The sequence below is a fragment of the Ursus arctos genome, unplaced genomic scaffold (assembly GCF_023065955.2).
Source record: "Ursus arctos isolate Adak ecotype North America unplaced genomic scaffold, UrsArc2.0 scaffold_5, whole genome shotgun sequence".
Classification (NCBI taxonomy): domain Eukaryota; kingdom Metazoa; phylum Chordata; class Mammalia; order Carnivora; family Ursidae; genus Ursus; species Ursus arctos.
The window spans coordinates 89,668,911-89,685,195 of NW_026623067.1; the positions used below are offsets into that span (position 1 = coordinate 89,668,911).

Here is a 16,285-nt window from a genome sequence, read left to right on the forward strand (position 1 = left end):
CGGCGGCCAGTGGTACAGTCCGTCCTCCCCCGTCCCCCGGACAGTGGGTCCTTCCAGCCGTAGAAAAGCATTGTGGGAGCGGCGGGCGGCCTTTCTCGCCTGTGCGCTGGGGCGGCGGACGGCTGCTGTGCGCCTTCCGGGATGGCGGGGGCTCGGCGTGCGCGGCTTCTTGGCCTCCGACGCTCCAGGGCGCTGGGCCCCTGAGGGTGGTGAGACGCCTCTTGCAGCCGGGCGGGCCCTGAGTCCGTGGATTGCGGAGGGCGGCGGCCTGGCCTCGGCCGCGTTGCCGCGGGACCGCGGGAGGCCGCGAAGAGGCTCTCAGGCTGGTACCCACGCCAGGAGACGGGACATGGGTTTGAGTGCGTTTGACTTGATCGGTCATCGACCGTGTGTCAGGGAGGTTTTCAGATGAGCGGGGAATTCTCTCGTGTGAAAGAGGAAGGCCGCACCATAGGTAGGCATGTATGCCTGCTGCATCACAGTTGGAATCAAGTCCCCGTAGGAGTAAAGTGCGGTTTAAGGTTTAGATCTTGACAATTGTTTCAAGAGGCAGAACTCGGCGAATGAGTGTCGTCCGCTTTGCAGGTGAGTTTGCGTGTTCGTGCGAGAAAAACCAGTTGCCTTGCAGCTTGAAAGTTTTAACCACTTAAAACATTTTAAATTGGAGTTCTCGTTCCCTAGGCTGGGGTTTGAACTGTAAAGGAGAGAATCTCCAGCTGGAATTCATCACCTTCCAGGTCTAACCCACAGAACAGTTCATCAACCAGTCCGTGATGGGGTTAGCAACTTTGTGCCATTGATAGAGCAGTCCTTACGCAGTTTTCTTGTAGCCTTTGTGTTGCCCATTCACTTTTGGAAACTAGTGAATGTGGTGTCAAAAAAGGCGTAAACTAAACACTTTGCAGCCTTTTCCTGCCTTTGAATTTGATGTCTTTGGTGTCGGAGCTGCGTAAGTAACAGATGATGCTTTTACATTACTTTGCACATGTGATTTTGAGTCTGCCAACGCGAAGTGTGTATGTTTTTTTTTTTTAAACGATTTTTAAATTTTGTGCAGGTGAAAGCTGGATGCTTGAAGCTAAGACGGCTGCTAGCTAGCTGAACACTGGGAGCACAAAGGTGACCTAAGGTAGGGTGATGCTACCTTGTAGTTCTGTCATAAAGCGGTTACTCATAATGCAAATTCTATCTAGATTGGGGTGCCTTTTCTAATGGGTGTTAGCGTTAAATTAGTATTAGTACTGCAACAGCTGTAGTCAACAAGTTGAAGTTAACAGCAAATAGGGTAGCCTTTTCCTAGCTTACATTTGAAATTTTAAGATAACGTGTTTCTGTGTGTAGTACCTAAATTTCAAACACTTGGCCAAATCTCAGGTGTGTTTTATGCGGACATTTAAAGCTGAGTTCAGACCTGCATAACTTAGTGTAATTCAGAGGGGTATGAATTGTTTAATTAAGCTATGATACATGTGAATATTTGCGTGTCAAATTGAGTGCTTTATTTTGTTTTTTAGGATGTCCTTGATGAGGAATTCAAAAAAACATCATGACAAGAGTTGCTTGGATCATTTAAAACTTCCAGGAGTCTGAGGGGTACTAAAATTACTGCTTTTGGACAGTCTATAAATAAATACACACTTAAAACAGTAGGGTTACAAAGAAATATTTCACTGTGCTTCTTGGAGGTTTGTGTATTATGTAATTAACTACCAGCAAATAGCATTCTTCACTGAAAGATCAAAGGGAAAGGGAGGGTTTCTCCTTCCTCCCCCAGCAACTTCAAAATGGTTAAATCTCATAGATTGATATTCAGTGCAACCAGTTAAGGATAGCCTTGTGAAATATCCAGTTTAGCCACACCCAAAAAGAAATAAGTGCTTTCTTTCAGTGCCTTCTGCATGATGAACAAATAAGACTAGTTGGTTCCTAGGTCACAGGTGTTCTACATTGTCGCTGCATTTTTATTTTTACTAAGTGGCAGTCGGTATATCCTCTGCCTCTACTTTGCAGGAAAGAACAAATAGTCTGAGCATTCAAAAAATTTATTGAATTTTTCAGTAATGTACTAAGAAGTGGGAACACAAGGGTGAGCAAAACAGTTCCTCCCTTTGGAAGCTTAGAGTTGAATGGCAGAAATGTCATCGCAAATATAAAACTTAACTTTGTGAGACAAGTCCCACGTGTGAGTTGACCAAGACAGGAAAGCTGAGAAAATGGTTGAGCCTAAGGGTAGGTGTCACTTTTGGAAGGCGAAGTTGGGGATGGCATGTGCAGAGGCCTTGGGCTAGAAAAGGTCCAGATTTGTGACCGTGGTAGTTACTTTCCTTCTTTAAGTGCCCTGATTTAGACAAGAGTTGAGTGCTTAATGAGGCTTGAAGGTGGCCATTAGCTGAGCCCAGGATATTACAAAATGAGCCTGAACAACAGGTAAGAGACCAGATCACTTAAGGCTCTGTTTACAGCAAAGGGAATCCTAGGGATAGTTAATAACTGTCAGAAGAAGGATGCGGTGGGCCAGTTGGAGAAGACTGTCTAGACAAGAGACAACCACCTTGGACCAGGGTGGTAAAATTTGTGGAGATCATTAAGCTGTGGAGGGCAAAGCTCACAGGACTTGGTAATAGGGGAGGCATCTATAACGACTGCCAGGTGTGTAGTCTTGCACATTCACAAGCATAATGGTCCTAAATCCAGCCAAAGAGCAGCATTTTAAACTAGTTGAGTTGGGATTGCCTTTGAGACATCTAAGTGGCCTGGCAGAACACTGGTCTGTAGACTAAGCTATAGGAGCAAACTTTAAGGCTATGGGCATAAATGAGACCCACCTAGCGGGAGAGGGCTGAGCTTTGAGAAGCTAATGGTGAGGTAGAATAGCATCTTACTGAAGAGTAGTTAAGGACAGCCAGAAACGTAGAAACGACGGAATACTGCACTAAGAATGTTGCAGGGCGGCCTGAAAGTTACCCTTGGGCTTTGGTACACAGAGTAGTTTTTAGTGAACTCTGTAGTGGAGCAGTGGGGCAGAACCGGAGCGGTTTAAAGTCAAGATCAGAAGATGGATTGAGGACACAGGCTACAGATAACCCTTTCAATAAAGTGGGAGAGAAAAAGCTGGGGAGGGATTTGTGGTTGTGAAAGTTGGTTGGCCTTTTTTTAGGTGGGAGAGTTAATAGTTTAAAACCAAGTTGAAAGGGATAAGGCTAAAGGAGATTGGGCTCCAAAGCACAGGTGCAGGGACAGTAGTAGTGCTGATGGCAGCTCTGGAGAAGTTGGAGGGAGAAGGTGGGATGTCCTGCATGAGTATTTCTATTTTCCCTGTAATAGTCACCCTCAAATGGGGAGTTAGGTAGCTAGGCAGGATGGAGGGACCATTTGTGGTTGAGGGTCATGAATTTATAAGCTGAGGTCAACTGAAATCCACACAGTCTCTTTTCTGAAAACACAAGGACACCAGAAATTAAAAGCAACACTTAAAAAGGTTTTTACATTTGTAAATTACCAGTGGAACTTAATGCCACAAAATACAGTATTACAAAGAACATATTTATATGAATAAAAACATCTGCAGTCTGAAAGTGATGTCTCAGTCTTCATACATCTGTGCACAGGCTGAGATAGGCCTAGAGTTGGGAAGAACCTTTTCATCCACCTGGTGGGCTGTTGCACAGCCAGGCAGCTGCACACCAGGATTCCAGAGCTTTGACTGGAAGCATCTGATCTTTGTTGTAGACACAAGATACTCAGAGTCTCCAGGAAGGAAAATAGGGCATCAAGTGAATGAGTTTTCACAAGACTAGTCCAGTTAATAAAAAGGCCCTTCAGTACAAATACGCTATTAAACCTTTAAAAGATGGAACAGGTTCGATTCTTTTTTTTTTTCTGAAGAAACACTTGCAGGTCCAAAATACTTGAATAATTACAATTCACAGTTTAAAAGTGAAGGTGGCACACACCCTTCCCGCCCCCAATCCCAGGCCCTTCTTCCCTGGCATCAAGTCTCTATCTTGAGGCGTGAAGCTTGGACAGTTTTGACTGTTTTTGCTGTGTGTTTTCCAGCCAGATTGCTTGTAGATGTCTGAGATTTTTCTTCAATCAGGCTATCTTTAGATCCATTTCTTCTCTAGAAAAAAATACATTCAAAAGATAAGATTGAGAAAAGAAACCCATGAAATCAATTTTAATACATCAGAAATTAAGACCTCAAACCACAAAATATTTGAGCTTCACAATATCAAAAGCCATTAACAAATACAATAGTTATAACAGGAAGATTGCTTAAATCTTCAATGTAAAGTTAAATCCTAGTAACATGCATAATACACTTTATGCATGAAAATTAGTCCTCAGTACGCCAGTTGTCATTTTTCTATGTTATTCTAAACTAAGCTTCAAGGTTGAATCAAGATCATTTTAGAGTATGGGACATCTGTTTGAAATGGAAGATTTCTAGATAATCAGAACCCTGCAGTGTGTCAGAGCAGGGGAATGGAAAGCTAATACAAGATGTGGTCCATATATACAATGGAATATTACTCAGCTATCAAAAAGAACGATTTCTCAACATTTGCTGCAACATGGACGGCACTGGAGGAGATAATGCTAAGTGAAATAAGTCAAGCAGAGAAAATTATCATATGGTTTCTCTCATCTATGGAACATAAGAACTAGGAAGATTGGTAGGGGAAGAGAGGGATAAAAAAAGGGGGGGTAATCAGAAGGGGGAATGAAGCATGAGAGACTATGGACTATGAGAAACAAACTGAGGGCCTCAGAGGGGAGGGGGGTGGGGGAATGGGATAGACCGGTGATGGGTAGTAAGGAGGGCACGTATTGCATGGTGCACTGGGTGTTATACGCAACTAATGAATCACTGAACTTTACATCGGAAACCAGGGATGTACTGTATGGTGACTAACATAATATAATAAAAAAATATTATTTAAAAAAAAATAAAAGAGTTAGAAAAGGAACAGGGAGGTTACCTAAAACAAGCACTACCTTGTAAATTAGTCTACCATTAAACCTGTCCCTTTTGCTTGCATATCTTAAGGAAATAAAGTGAATCAGAGTCCATCATCCGTCCCACTTTCACCAGCCTTCTGCATGAGGAGGTGAGGTGTAGGCAGGCCATGCCACAACCAGACCTCTGGCACGCTGGCAGACATGCAACTTCCTGCTTCCCTGTGTCACTTAAGTCCTTTCTCCACATGGCAACCAGATCAATGGTTTCCTTTTGGCACTTAGAATAAAATCCAGACTTTCCATGGTGTCTAAAGCCCTGTGTTATCTGCCCCCACCCCCACCATGCTCAGACCACACGGGGCTTTCAGCTCAAACACACAGGCCCTTTACAGACTGTTCTCTCCCAAGTTCCCTCTGCACATGGGTGGCTTCTGTCCTATAAAGCTTTCAGCTTTATACCTTGGTTTCTGAGATGGCTTCCTTTGACCACTCTTACCCCTGTAGGAGGTCACCTGTTGATTTTCTAACTCAGCCCTTTGTTTCTTCATAATGCTTACCTAATTTTTTAATTTTACCTGTTTACTTAATGTGTTCCGTGTGTAGGCCAGGAGTCAGCAAAACATTTTTCTGTAAAGGGCCAGATTGTGGACTACATCTGGTTGTTGTTACATGTTGACCCCCACCCCTTTCTTTAAAACAACCTTTAAAAATGGAAGAGCCATTATTAGCTCCTGGGCTATACAAAAACAGGCAGACCAGATTTAGCCTATAATCTCCTGACCACCCAACCAGTGCCTGTCACTCTTGACATGTGCTCATTAGATGTTTGTTGAATTCAAAGTCAAAGGTACCACAGAGACAAGCTTAGAATCAGTGCCATTGGTCAGGTCAGAGGATGCATGGGAGTTGTTCTTGTATGCAGCAAATGGAACTATTCTTTCAATGTGCATAAGTTTGAGATTCCTAAGTGATGGTGAGTAGGGAGTCTAGAGTAATTGGAAAAGCAAAACCACAATAAAATAAGATTCTTATTTTACTGAATCCAACTTTAAGTTTTAAGACAAAAAGTTCTGAAAAATAGTGCTTATTTATCCTGAGTAACCCTAACAGGTTATTACCTACATTGCACAAAATGCAAGTTTAGAAGTTAAACCGTTTGTCCAAAGTCAAACAAGTGCTGTGTGGAGACAAGCAGACACAAATGCAGGTCAGTCTGAATGCAAAGTCTAAGCTAATCTTGAATATAAATTTTTAAGACTACTATTGAAACAAATTATTTGGGCAACCTGTTATCTCTCCCAGATCTATCTAGTCAAAAATGAGGCAAACTTTAGTGGAAGTTGTGACTAACCACCCAGGTCTCCATTCTGGACTGAAGTGTCCACTCCCCCAGCTGCTGGGAGCGTTGGCTGCTACAGCTCAAAAACTGAGTCCTTCCCCAGAAACCCCCCTCAGCCGAAGACAGCCCCTTCCCCCGGGGAACCCCTTATCAAGTGACTTGCTGCATGGTGAATATGAGTGTGTAAAGGCCCAAGAGCTTTGTGTCCAGGTGGGAGGGGCTGGATGGACCATCTCAGCTCTAGAGCTCCCTGTGCAATCAGATGATGCTTTATTGGGCATACACCACACACTTCCACTCTTGCCGTCTTTCACTTCCCAAGTGTTGATTCTAAGAGTGCTTTCTAATAAACTTCCTCCATGTAAACCTCTATCTCAGAATCTCCTCCCCGGGAACCTAACTGAAATCAGCACAGGCCTTTCTGTCCCTGCTCAAGTCAATGACAAAAATTAATCAGGAGAAACAAAGGGCAGCGTATGGCAAGTACCGCTGGAGTCCATTTTCTTAGGTTGTCCATAAACTCCCTGAATTTACATACTAAACTACATATGTGCTTACATGCATTTTTATGGGAGAGAAACAGCAGTTATAATTGCTTTCCAAAGGGATCCAGATCTAAAAACTGAAAAACACAGCACTGCAAACAGTGGGCTGACCCTGACCCATTATAAACATCAACTTTGTTCATAGAGCGATGGTTAACCAAATAAAATCCATCCAGTGATCTTACACAACCTCCTTTTTTCTGTCTTACTTACCATGAGAGATGGTGTCAAACACCTTGCTGCAATGTGTTTGCAACAGTGCTCCCCTGATATTCAGCTGAGCGTTAAATGGATTTTGTTAAGGCAGCTAGATGCTCTACTATGCCCTTGAATTCCCTGTTAACCACATTTTTTTAAACATTTCCAGAACAAAAGTAATTCTCTTTGATGGAGAAGACAGAAATAAAATAGGACTTGAGTAATTCTCCTGTCTCCAGTTAACAATAGAACATCTGCCTGCTGTGAGTCTATCACTTTCTCCTTGCTTCTCTGGCTCAAAAAATAGCTAAAAGATTTTTTTTTTTTTAATTAAGTGAAGCCATCGTTTCTTCGTTCTGGCTCCAAACAACCTTACCATCTTTGTTATCCCCGGCTCTGCTCCAACATCAGATCATCTGAGACCCTGCACTAGCTCTAGCTCACTTCTGACGTAACTCTTCCCACATTGTGCCTTGCCTTGATCACGTAACCCTCCTTCCTTCTTCCACAAAATTACAGAATCTCCGAGTGAAGAGAGTCATTGCCCTATTTCCCCAAAAGAACTTTCAGAAAAGTGCTTCTCAAAAATTGTCATCAGTACCAACCCCTTAAAACTATTACCAACCTGATGAACCGTGGAGCCACCAGAACCCTGAGCATCTGACGAACGGGTCACAGGAAGTGGAGGGACGAGATCCGTTTTTGAACTGCAGAGAATTTGTTTTAGAATTAAGGATTGAGACAACACCTTGAATCACAACCTTAGCTGGAAGAGGATTTCAGGATGAAAAGCATGTTTTTACACCTTTGTATCCCTCACATTGCCTACACAATGCTCTACACAGAGACGTGTTTAATAAATGTTTCTGAATTAAGTTGAGCAGGTTAAGTAACTTGCTCAAAATCACAGCCAATAAATGGAAGAACCAAGAATAAAACAGGTGTGGTTCCCATATGCTTTTGTTACTGTGATACGTATAAATGGCTTTTTGACTTGTTTCCAGAGAAGCATTTACTAGCCATTTATTCTTTTTCTATAAACCTATGGAGCTATAAATAGCCAGGCTCTACATTTTACAAACAAAACAAAAAATAAAACCTGGCCTATACCTCTCTCTACTGGGTTAGTCTATCTCCCAATTTATTAATGTTTACTAAAATTTTGAGCCTTAATTCAGAGTTCAATGATTAACATTCCTACCTAGCAATACCAAGTACATGATGCATAATTACTCCATTAACATATTCATTTAAAATATAGCACCTATTGTGACCCTAGTGTGAGATATGGTCACTTTCCTCAAAAAAACAAAAAACGAACAAACAAAAAAACCTAAATACAAATAAATGACTGCAACATACATTTGCTGTAGTAAAAGAAAATGTCATCAGATCAGAAAGAAACTTATGCTACTTCTCTCAAATAAGGATGTATTCATAACAGAATAGTTCATACATTTTTTCCTTCTAAAAGTTTCAGTGCAGGGGTGCCTAGGTGGCTCAGGAGGGTTAAGCATCTGCCTTGGCTCAGGGCATGATCCCAGGATCCTGGATCGAGCCCCGCATCAGGCTCACTACTCAGCGGGGAGCCTGCTTCTCCCTCTCCCTCTGCCATTCCCCCCACTTGTGCTTGCTGGCTCTCTCTCTCTCTGTCAAGTGAATAAATAAAAATCTTAAAAAATAAAAATAAAAGTTTCAGTGCATAGCTTGGAGGTGCCATGATTTAGCCTAAGTATGGTCTAGATCTGTGCCATCCAATATGGTTGCCACTAGCCATACAGGGCTATTTAAATTTAATTAAAATTAATAATATTAAATTTTCAGTTTCTTAGTCTCACTAGCCACCTTTCAAATAATAACCGCAGATACAGAACATCTCCATCGTTGCAGAAAGTCCCATTATACTGTGCTGTTCTGGAGCTGGAGCCATGAAGAGAATGATGAACTCAAGCTTGCCTACTTACTTCACCTCCGAGAGAACAGATCGCTCTCCATCTGAACACTGGGACCGGCGATACTGGCGGTAACTTCTCGGTGAATGGGAATGCCTGATGCGGATTGGGTCACCTTGAGTCCTGAACGAGCAGCCAAAAATGTAGAAAAATACCAGGAGTCAGAACAGGATAATTTGGAATTTTCCCTTAATATGGAAACCACAAAGAAGTAAGACTTTGAGAGTTTAAAAAGAACTTGATCCCTCTGAGCTTGGAAAGCCTAAGTTGGCTTAAATTTCACAAGCTAACAACAGAAAACTGCTCCTTTCACCATACATGAAAATGACACTCGAGTATTTGCATGTATGTGGGTATACATATATATTCTTTTAAATGAAAAAATTGTAATGAAACTATTCCCAGTTGAATTTTTTCCGAAAGTGTGGAAGAAAAACACCTACAATGCAGACAAAATGGCATTCCTACCAGAAAAAGTTGGTCCTTGTCCTAGCTACTGATTAGCCTGTCATTAAGAATTAAATCTTTGGCCCAAAGATAAGGAGAGGTAGGAAGGGGAGTTGGGGAGGGTGTGTATCGACCTGCTGTTTGACCAGAGCGGGAAGCAAGGATGGGTTCCAGAGGGACATAAAGCAGTGCAATAGAATCCCACTTTCTCTTAACTAATTACAACAGGGTAGAAAACAGAGTAAACAGCTCATCTCATGCTGCATCCAACACTGAATGATGATTAGGGAGTCCTGTTACGCTTCCATGAAGCATTTCATTGTGCTAGTTCTAAGACAGGAATTGGATTGGGCTTATATGACAGGATTTGTGGCCAACATAATTCTCTGGGCGTTAAAGTAATGAATAAGAAGAAGCATTGTTACCAATCAATGAATATCTCAAAAAAAGAATTTTTATTTTAAAACTGACATTAATCATCAAAAGCCCCTTTGCAGCTACCACACACACAGGCCATTAATAGAAGATGGTGGTGATTGTAGTGCAGAGTAACGATGAGCTTGAATACACCCTTTCCTACCCCTTTCCCTAAAGTTTTAATTTTAGTTAAAATGCAAAGACAAATTAAAGCACTTCATGGAACACCACTGAATAGTAAGAATGGATTATTTATAAGTATTAATAAACCTTTTGTGAAAAGATTTTCAAAGACATACGCACTCTACTTTAGTATATGGAATCTCTTTTAATTGTTCTTCAGACAGTCCAGAAGGATCCACAAGTTCCTTTCTAGAAGGGAATGTGCCAGAAAATTAAAGTTATGATGCTGATATAAATACTAATACCTTTCACCATCAGCAGATCAGTTTTGCCTTCCTAATCTTGTCCCAAAACACAATGTTAGTAAAACGAAGAGAAACATAAGCGAGGAACAAAGATTAAAAAACTAGAACGTATTCAAGGATAAACGGGAAAAAAACCCTTTTCTGTTTTTCTATACCCAGAATGTAGACTCTACACCCATCATCTCCCAACAAAAAATCTGCTGCTGCCCCTATACTAGGCATCTTTTCCTTCTGAACCTGTTTTCCTTGGTATTTATTTGTAAACTATTGGCCCGTCTGGGGCCCAATTACAGGAGAGGCTAACGCGTCTGAAGACAGGACTACCTGTAGAGGGCTGCTGGCCTGGGAAGGCACCACCATGGGAGGGCAGTGTTCCACATACTGACGGCAATGAAGGCTGTGACATGCTTCAGCCAGAGGCTGCCTCCTGGTGTCCGCAGTCTTCCTTGTAAATGCCTTAACACTACATGGGTTTTAAAACAAAACAAAACAAAAAAACCAGAACTTACTGAATATGCTTCCATAACTCTTCTTTTGCTTGGATATCAGGGCTCCTCCTATAAATAGAAAAAAACACCATTCATCTCTGCAAACATGCTTCATCTAATAATCTCACAGCTAACTTGAGCGCAGCAACAGTAATAGTTTTCAGACCGTTAAGTTCCTATTTGACAGCTGGGACCAGACAAGGAAAGACTGGGCAGGGAGAGCCCATGTGGGACAGTATAAAGATACCAGATCATTTCTCTACTTGCGCTACTGAAGAGAAATCACAGAAAAACCAGCCATAACCAGGCAGGGCTTTATTTGATGAAAGAACTTAGAAGTTCAGGAGCAAATCCACACACACTCCAGTGGTGATTTCACAGTAAAGATGATTCAGGGCTTCTCTTTCTGGTCCTTCTGCCTATTTCTAAGTAAAGGCAAAGAACTCATCCTGATTCTATTAATATGGAAGATTCCCAACATGATCTGTGATTACCTAGTGGAAGCAGCAACCACAGGGAAAAGGAAATGGTGGGACAGTCCAGACTAGGCTGACTGTGCCAGTGACCCACCTTTCATATTACATCTGATGTTGTGGTTCTGGCTCAAAGCCTGGACGACCCAGAAATGCTGGAACCTCTGTGTGGCTCGTACTGTCACCCACTATATGCCCTTCTCCATCCCTATCTACATACCCCACAAATCTCTTCTCCAAAAGCTACTTGAGTAGAAATTATACCAGTACTTTTAACTTCCTAGAATGAGAAATCTGAGGTCAGCGTTCATGTGTCCACCCTCCCCATAGTAGCAATGAATACTAGAAATCTATTAGCACTGAAACTGTTGCCACAGAATGGCTTTTTTTCCTAGTGAGGAAATGATAAGCTTTCATTCATCCTTTCAACAGAACCAAGGCCTAATAAAGGCCCAAAGGACCCAAACCCTAACAATTAAAAGGCCTGGAGGTGTGCAAAGCCATTGCAATACTCTGTCCTGTGGAATTTTACATTCATAATCTGTATCAACATTTTGGGCTCAATATCACTTTCAACATATGATATTATCCTTGCTTGCATTTTTCTCAGTTAATGAGGCACCACTGAGGCATTCTGGTAGGGCTTTCTGAGCCCACAGAATACAACAAGCTACTTTCTAGCAATTAAATTGACCAAGTTTTTCTTTTTCCTTTTATGGGGAAAAAAAACCTGTAAAGGTCTTTTAATTAACTCAAAAGGAATCAAAACACGGAAGATGAGGGGATGAAGCCTTGGTCTCGAACATATAAAACGTGATATTGTTAGATGTTGATCTTGTTATATATTAAAATAATACGCTTAAAAAAAATTGTAAGAAACACTTCTTTGGGAGGATTTTCTGTAAGAAATCTGCCTTTCCTACATTTGGCTGGTGTGATTCAATAGACAACATGTTAACCCATTAAATGACACTGCCAGAGAAGGTGCTAATATTAAAAAGCACTAAGTTATTTACTCCATTCCCAGAGGAAAGATGGTTCTGTTTTAACTATACACCATCTGATTCTCACAGAAGGTCGCCAGCAGTCTAAAGATTTATATCACATCTAGGTTAGGAGGCCATCTATTGATAATCCTCCTTACCTCTGGAAGAGCAGTAGTGTGGCTATCTTTGAGTTGAGCTGGGTTCCTCAACCTCAGCACTACTGGCATTTTGGGTCAGGTAATTCTTTGCTACCGAGGGTCGTCCTGTGCATCAGACGATGATTAGTAGTACCTACGGTCTCTACCCACGATGTTACTAATACCTCCCCAGGGTGACAAGCAAAAATATCTCCAGACATCGGCAGATGTCGCATGGGGGGCAAAACTGCCCGAGATCAGAAATGACCGGTCAAAGGTATGACCTGAAAGTAAAGTGGCTATGGCTGGGTGGAGGAACTGGGAGGCCAGGTCACTGCAGAGATCCATTATGTGGATACTGAAACAGTGTTGGGAAGAATGACAGCAAGGCAGGAACCAAATTTTAAAAGAATTAAAGAATGAGGGAGGAGATGCAGGGCACAGTTGATGAGCCACAGTAAGTGGTGTGATTTTGATGGCATGAGAGTCAAAACTGAGTGCTTTGAGGAAGGAGAGAGGGAGAATGAGAAAAAGCAATAAGGGGCCCCCCACGACCACCACACCAGGCTAGTGATGAGAGATGGTGAATATGAACAATATACAAAAAACTCAATAACACTGGATATTTCTGAGTGTTGGGAATTGCAGGTAACTTTATTTGCTTATTTATACTTAGCCTATTTTTACTGATTTATTTTTAGCCACGAGAATTTCTAACCTTAGTTATTAAAAAAGAAAAAAAATAAATCTATTTTCACGTTTTAAAAAATTACTATTGTTGCAATTCCACAGGCAATGCCTTTCATTCCCATCTTGTAAGAAGTAGCAGAAATGTTATCTTAACCCAGATGGGAACAGTAGTACTTCTAGCCATAAATAATGATCCTAAAAGATTCAGAAATTCAGTCTATCTGTATCAGCTCAATAGCATCTGTAATAGTCATATATTTAAGTAAACTGTGTTCTGAAATGGGCAGCAGTTTCAAGCAGCTTTAGGGCAGGGAGAAGTTCCAAAGCTAAAGAAACAAAAAAACCCTAATTTCCTCCAATTTCTAGACCACCTGTGATTTGACAGATGTAAACACAGGCAACATGCCAATGAGGAATATATTATTTTTATGCTTACATCTGCACACATTTAATCAATAATTTAGGATGACTTCAGGATCTACAGCTCAACCTCATTTTCTGGATTTAGAAAGCAGTGGGATTTTGACAGCCATTTTTCTTAATTAAAAGACCCTTAATTATGCAGATGTTTTACTTGAACTCTCCAAATAAGTTCCTAAGGAAATGTTCTATTTCTATAAAAAATACCATTAAGTCCAATATTAGTCTAGTATTTAAAAAAAAAACCATCCCTCATCCACACCTTATACCAATAGTCCAATTTAAATATTCATTTTTCAGAGAAATTTGTTTGATGAGACATCATTTAGAATCAGCATCTTCCTTTCTTCCCAACCCCTAAAATAAGAACACTACTTCATAAATCTACAAAGGTTTTTTTTTTTTTTAAGATTTATTTATTTATTTTAGAGAGAGAGACAAAATACAAGTGGTGGGAGGGGCAGAGGGAGAGAATCTTTCAAGCAGACTCCCACTGAGTGTGGAGCGTCATGTGGGGCTCGATCCCATGACCCGTGAGATCACGACCTGAGCTGAAACCAAGAGTTGGATGCTTAACCAACTGAGCCATCCAGGCAACTGTACAAAGGGTTTAAACCCCATCACTGCCTGCATCCCCCTTCTACATCTTTCTAACCTTCCAATTATATTAGCTAGAAAACATTATATATTATAGTATAGGGTACAATACACTATATTTTGTGTACTATATCATACAAAAAAATAAATGTGGTAGCATTTGACTTATTTTTGTGATCTTACTACTGAACACTGCTCTAAAAGGAAATTTGGAGCTGAAAATATGTTACTAAGAAAACTGTAAATTTAGAAAACATCTTTATTTTAAAAATTCAAAGCCCTTAACAAATATCTCAGTAATTCCTCATCATATTCCTGAGTAGTCAGAACAGACATGATTAAGGGATAGCTTAATCTTCTCCTCCTTCCCAGAATTAAAGAAGGATTGGGAAGCCACAGAGCCCAGCAACCTCGCTGCTGAAGATCATTCAGGAGTCACTTCCGAAACCTACATGCTAAATCTTTAAGGCATCAGACTTCTGTTTGGTGTTTACCTGGGAACATCGCTTCACCCTGACAATCGCATCTTGGCATCATCATTTTTCAGTAAAAATAGTGAGTCATTATCACCACCAGAGGGAGCCTGAGCCTCTCACACACAAGTTGAACCTATGGGAACTATTGTTTTAGCTTCAGTGCCTCTTCCAAATACCCCAATGAGTAACGATTGATACAGAAAAGCAGTTTCATCAAAGTTTTCTAATGGTAAGTAAGTAAACAAGAATGTCATGGCAATGCAACTGCAAAATGTACTAGAAAGAACTGTACTTCTCAACAACTTCCTAGATGAGATCCAATTATATTTCAGTTTAACGTGTTTTAGGAGAGAGGAGTTTTGTATTTCATACTATTGTATGTCTCTGGTACTTATAGTAAATACAGTTTTCTAGCTTTTCACTGGGAATTAAAAACAAATGAATGAAGCATGTGTGAACGATGTATCATACCATTCTAAACCCCCAGTGGATATACCTCTTTGTGACGATTTATAGACAGTGCAGTAGGAATTCAAGAATATGGGAGTAATTGCGAGCTAAGTGGTTTACTGTATACCTGAAATGCCAAATATATGTGAAGAACAATTTTAATTACTTTCTCAGATGCTGCTCTAGCCATGCTTCCGCATTTTAAAAAAGCAGTAGTGGTTCCTAAATTTGCATAGAACCAAATTCTAATCTTCATGTGAGTTGGCCCCACCGTACTCTCCTCATATCTCCCCTCCTCCTCATCTCAAGGAAAAACAAAACAAAAAACATTAATACCTTACAGTGTTTCTAGAGATTAACTAAGATCTGGAGAACTTACTAATTATAGTAAGTGTAATTGCAGGTATGATGTCACAGGTATCTGAATTCAAGTATGACCCGAATTTTCAGCAAAACTATGAGAACTGTATTATCTGTGCGTAAGGAAGACACAGGGAGTCCATGGAGATTAGGCAGTAAGCTAACACCAGGGAGGCCCAGAATGCCAACAGCACCCAGCAGATAACTTCCTTAGCTGTCAACAAGCCTCAGATTTTTAATGTCATGACTCAAAGAAAAGGGAGCCCGGTATGCCCAGATAAGGTATTCCACCATCTTGCAGTTGTAACAGTTTTATCCAGTTGCCTACTTGACATTTCCATTCGATTGCCTACTTGGTTTCTCAAACCTAACAAAACAAAAATCTTGACACTCTCTCCCCACACATCTCCAGCTCATCTCACCCACCCTCAGTAAAACCTCATGACTACCCACTCCATCCATCAGCCCCAAAGTGAAAATTCATCCAAAATACCTCTAACACTCCACATCCATCACTCCTACTTCCAAAATATGTTTCCATCCACTTCTCTTCATTTCTACCACCATCTTCTGAGCTAAAACCACCTTTCACACTAGCCCACCACAGAAGTTTTCCAACGGGTCTTCCTGTGGGGAAGGTCTTCTTTCTCAGTCTGCTTTTTACCAAGAAGACAGAGCAACTTCCAAATGAACTGCTCTTCAAACAGATTTTTTTTCCCTTCACTTGTCATTTTTTTAACTGCACTTTGGCCCAAGTTCAGTTACAAAATTACCCCAAACATTTGCTAAATCTTTTTATGGTTTGCTTTAAAACTAAATTCCAGAACATCAAACTCTTAATGGGGTTCTCTCATATTACTGCATTTTTCTGAGATAATCCTCTATCCGATCTGATATTTTTATCATGTAGTTAAGATTAA

At 40.9% G+C, this 16,285-nt stretch overlaps 1 protein-coding gene, 1 long non-coding RNA gene and 1 other non-coding gene across 4 annotated transcripts in view; 2 read left to right on the forward strand and 1 right to left on the reverse strand.

Annotated features, from left to right (window-relative positions):
- The first annotated feature begins 68 nt into the window (after positions 1–68).
- LOC113254994 (uncharacterized) lies at positions 69–3,575 on the forward strand. Its single transcript, XR_003316030.4, has 3 exons — positions 69–585; positions 1,058–1,129; positions 1,515–3,575. It is a non-coding gene; the product is annotated as an uncharacterized LOC113254994 (long non-coding RNA).
- LOC113255429 (small nucleolar RNA SNORA13) lies at positions 829–962 on the forward strand. Its single transcript, XR_003316302.1, has one exon. It is a non-coding gene; the product is annotated as a small nucleolar RNA SNORA13 (small nucleolar RNA).
- The window catches only part of EPB41L4A (erythrocyte membrane protein band 4.1 like 4A), a 239,004-nt gene continuing 224,745 nt past the window's right edge, over positions 2,027–16,285 (reverse strand). For both annotated transcript variants that reach the window (XM_057307352.1, XM_026498459.4), the window contains 5 exons: positions 10,798–10,845; positions 10,164–10,232; positions 9,009–9,119; positions 7,670–7,751; positions 2,027–4,120 (listed from right to left, as the gene is read on the reverse strand). In XM_057307352.1, the coding sequence (XP_057163335.1) occupies positions 3,992–4,120; positions 7,670–7,751; positions 9,009–9,119; positions 10,164–10,232; positions 10,798–10,845 (439 nt within the window). In that variant the 3' untranslated portion in view covers positions 2,027–3,991. The remainder of the gene's footprint in view (positions 4,121–7,669; positions 7,752–9,008; positions 9,120–10,163; positions 10,233–10,797; positions 10,846–16,285) is intronic.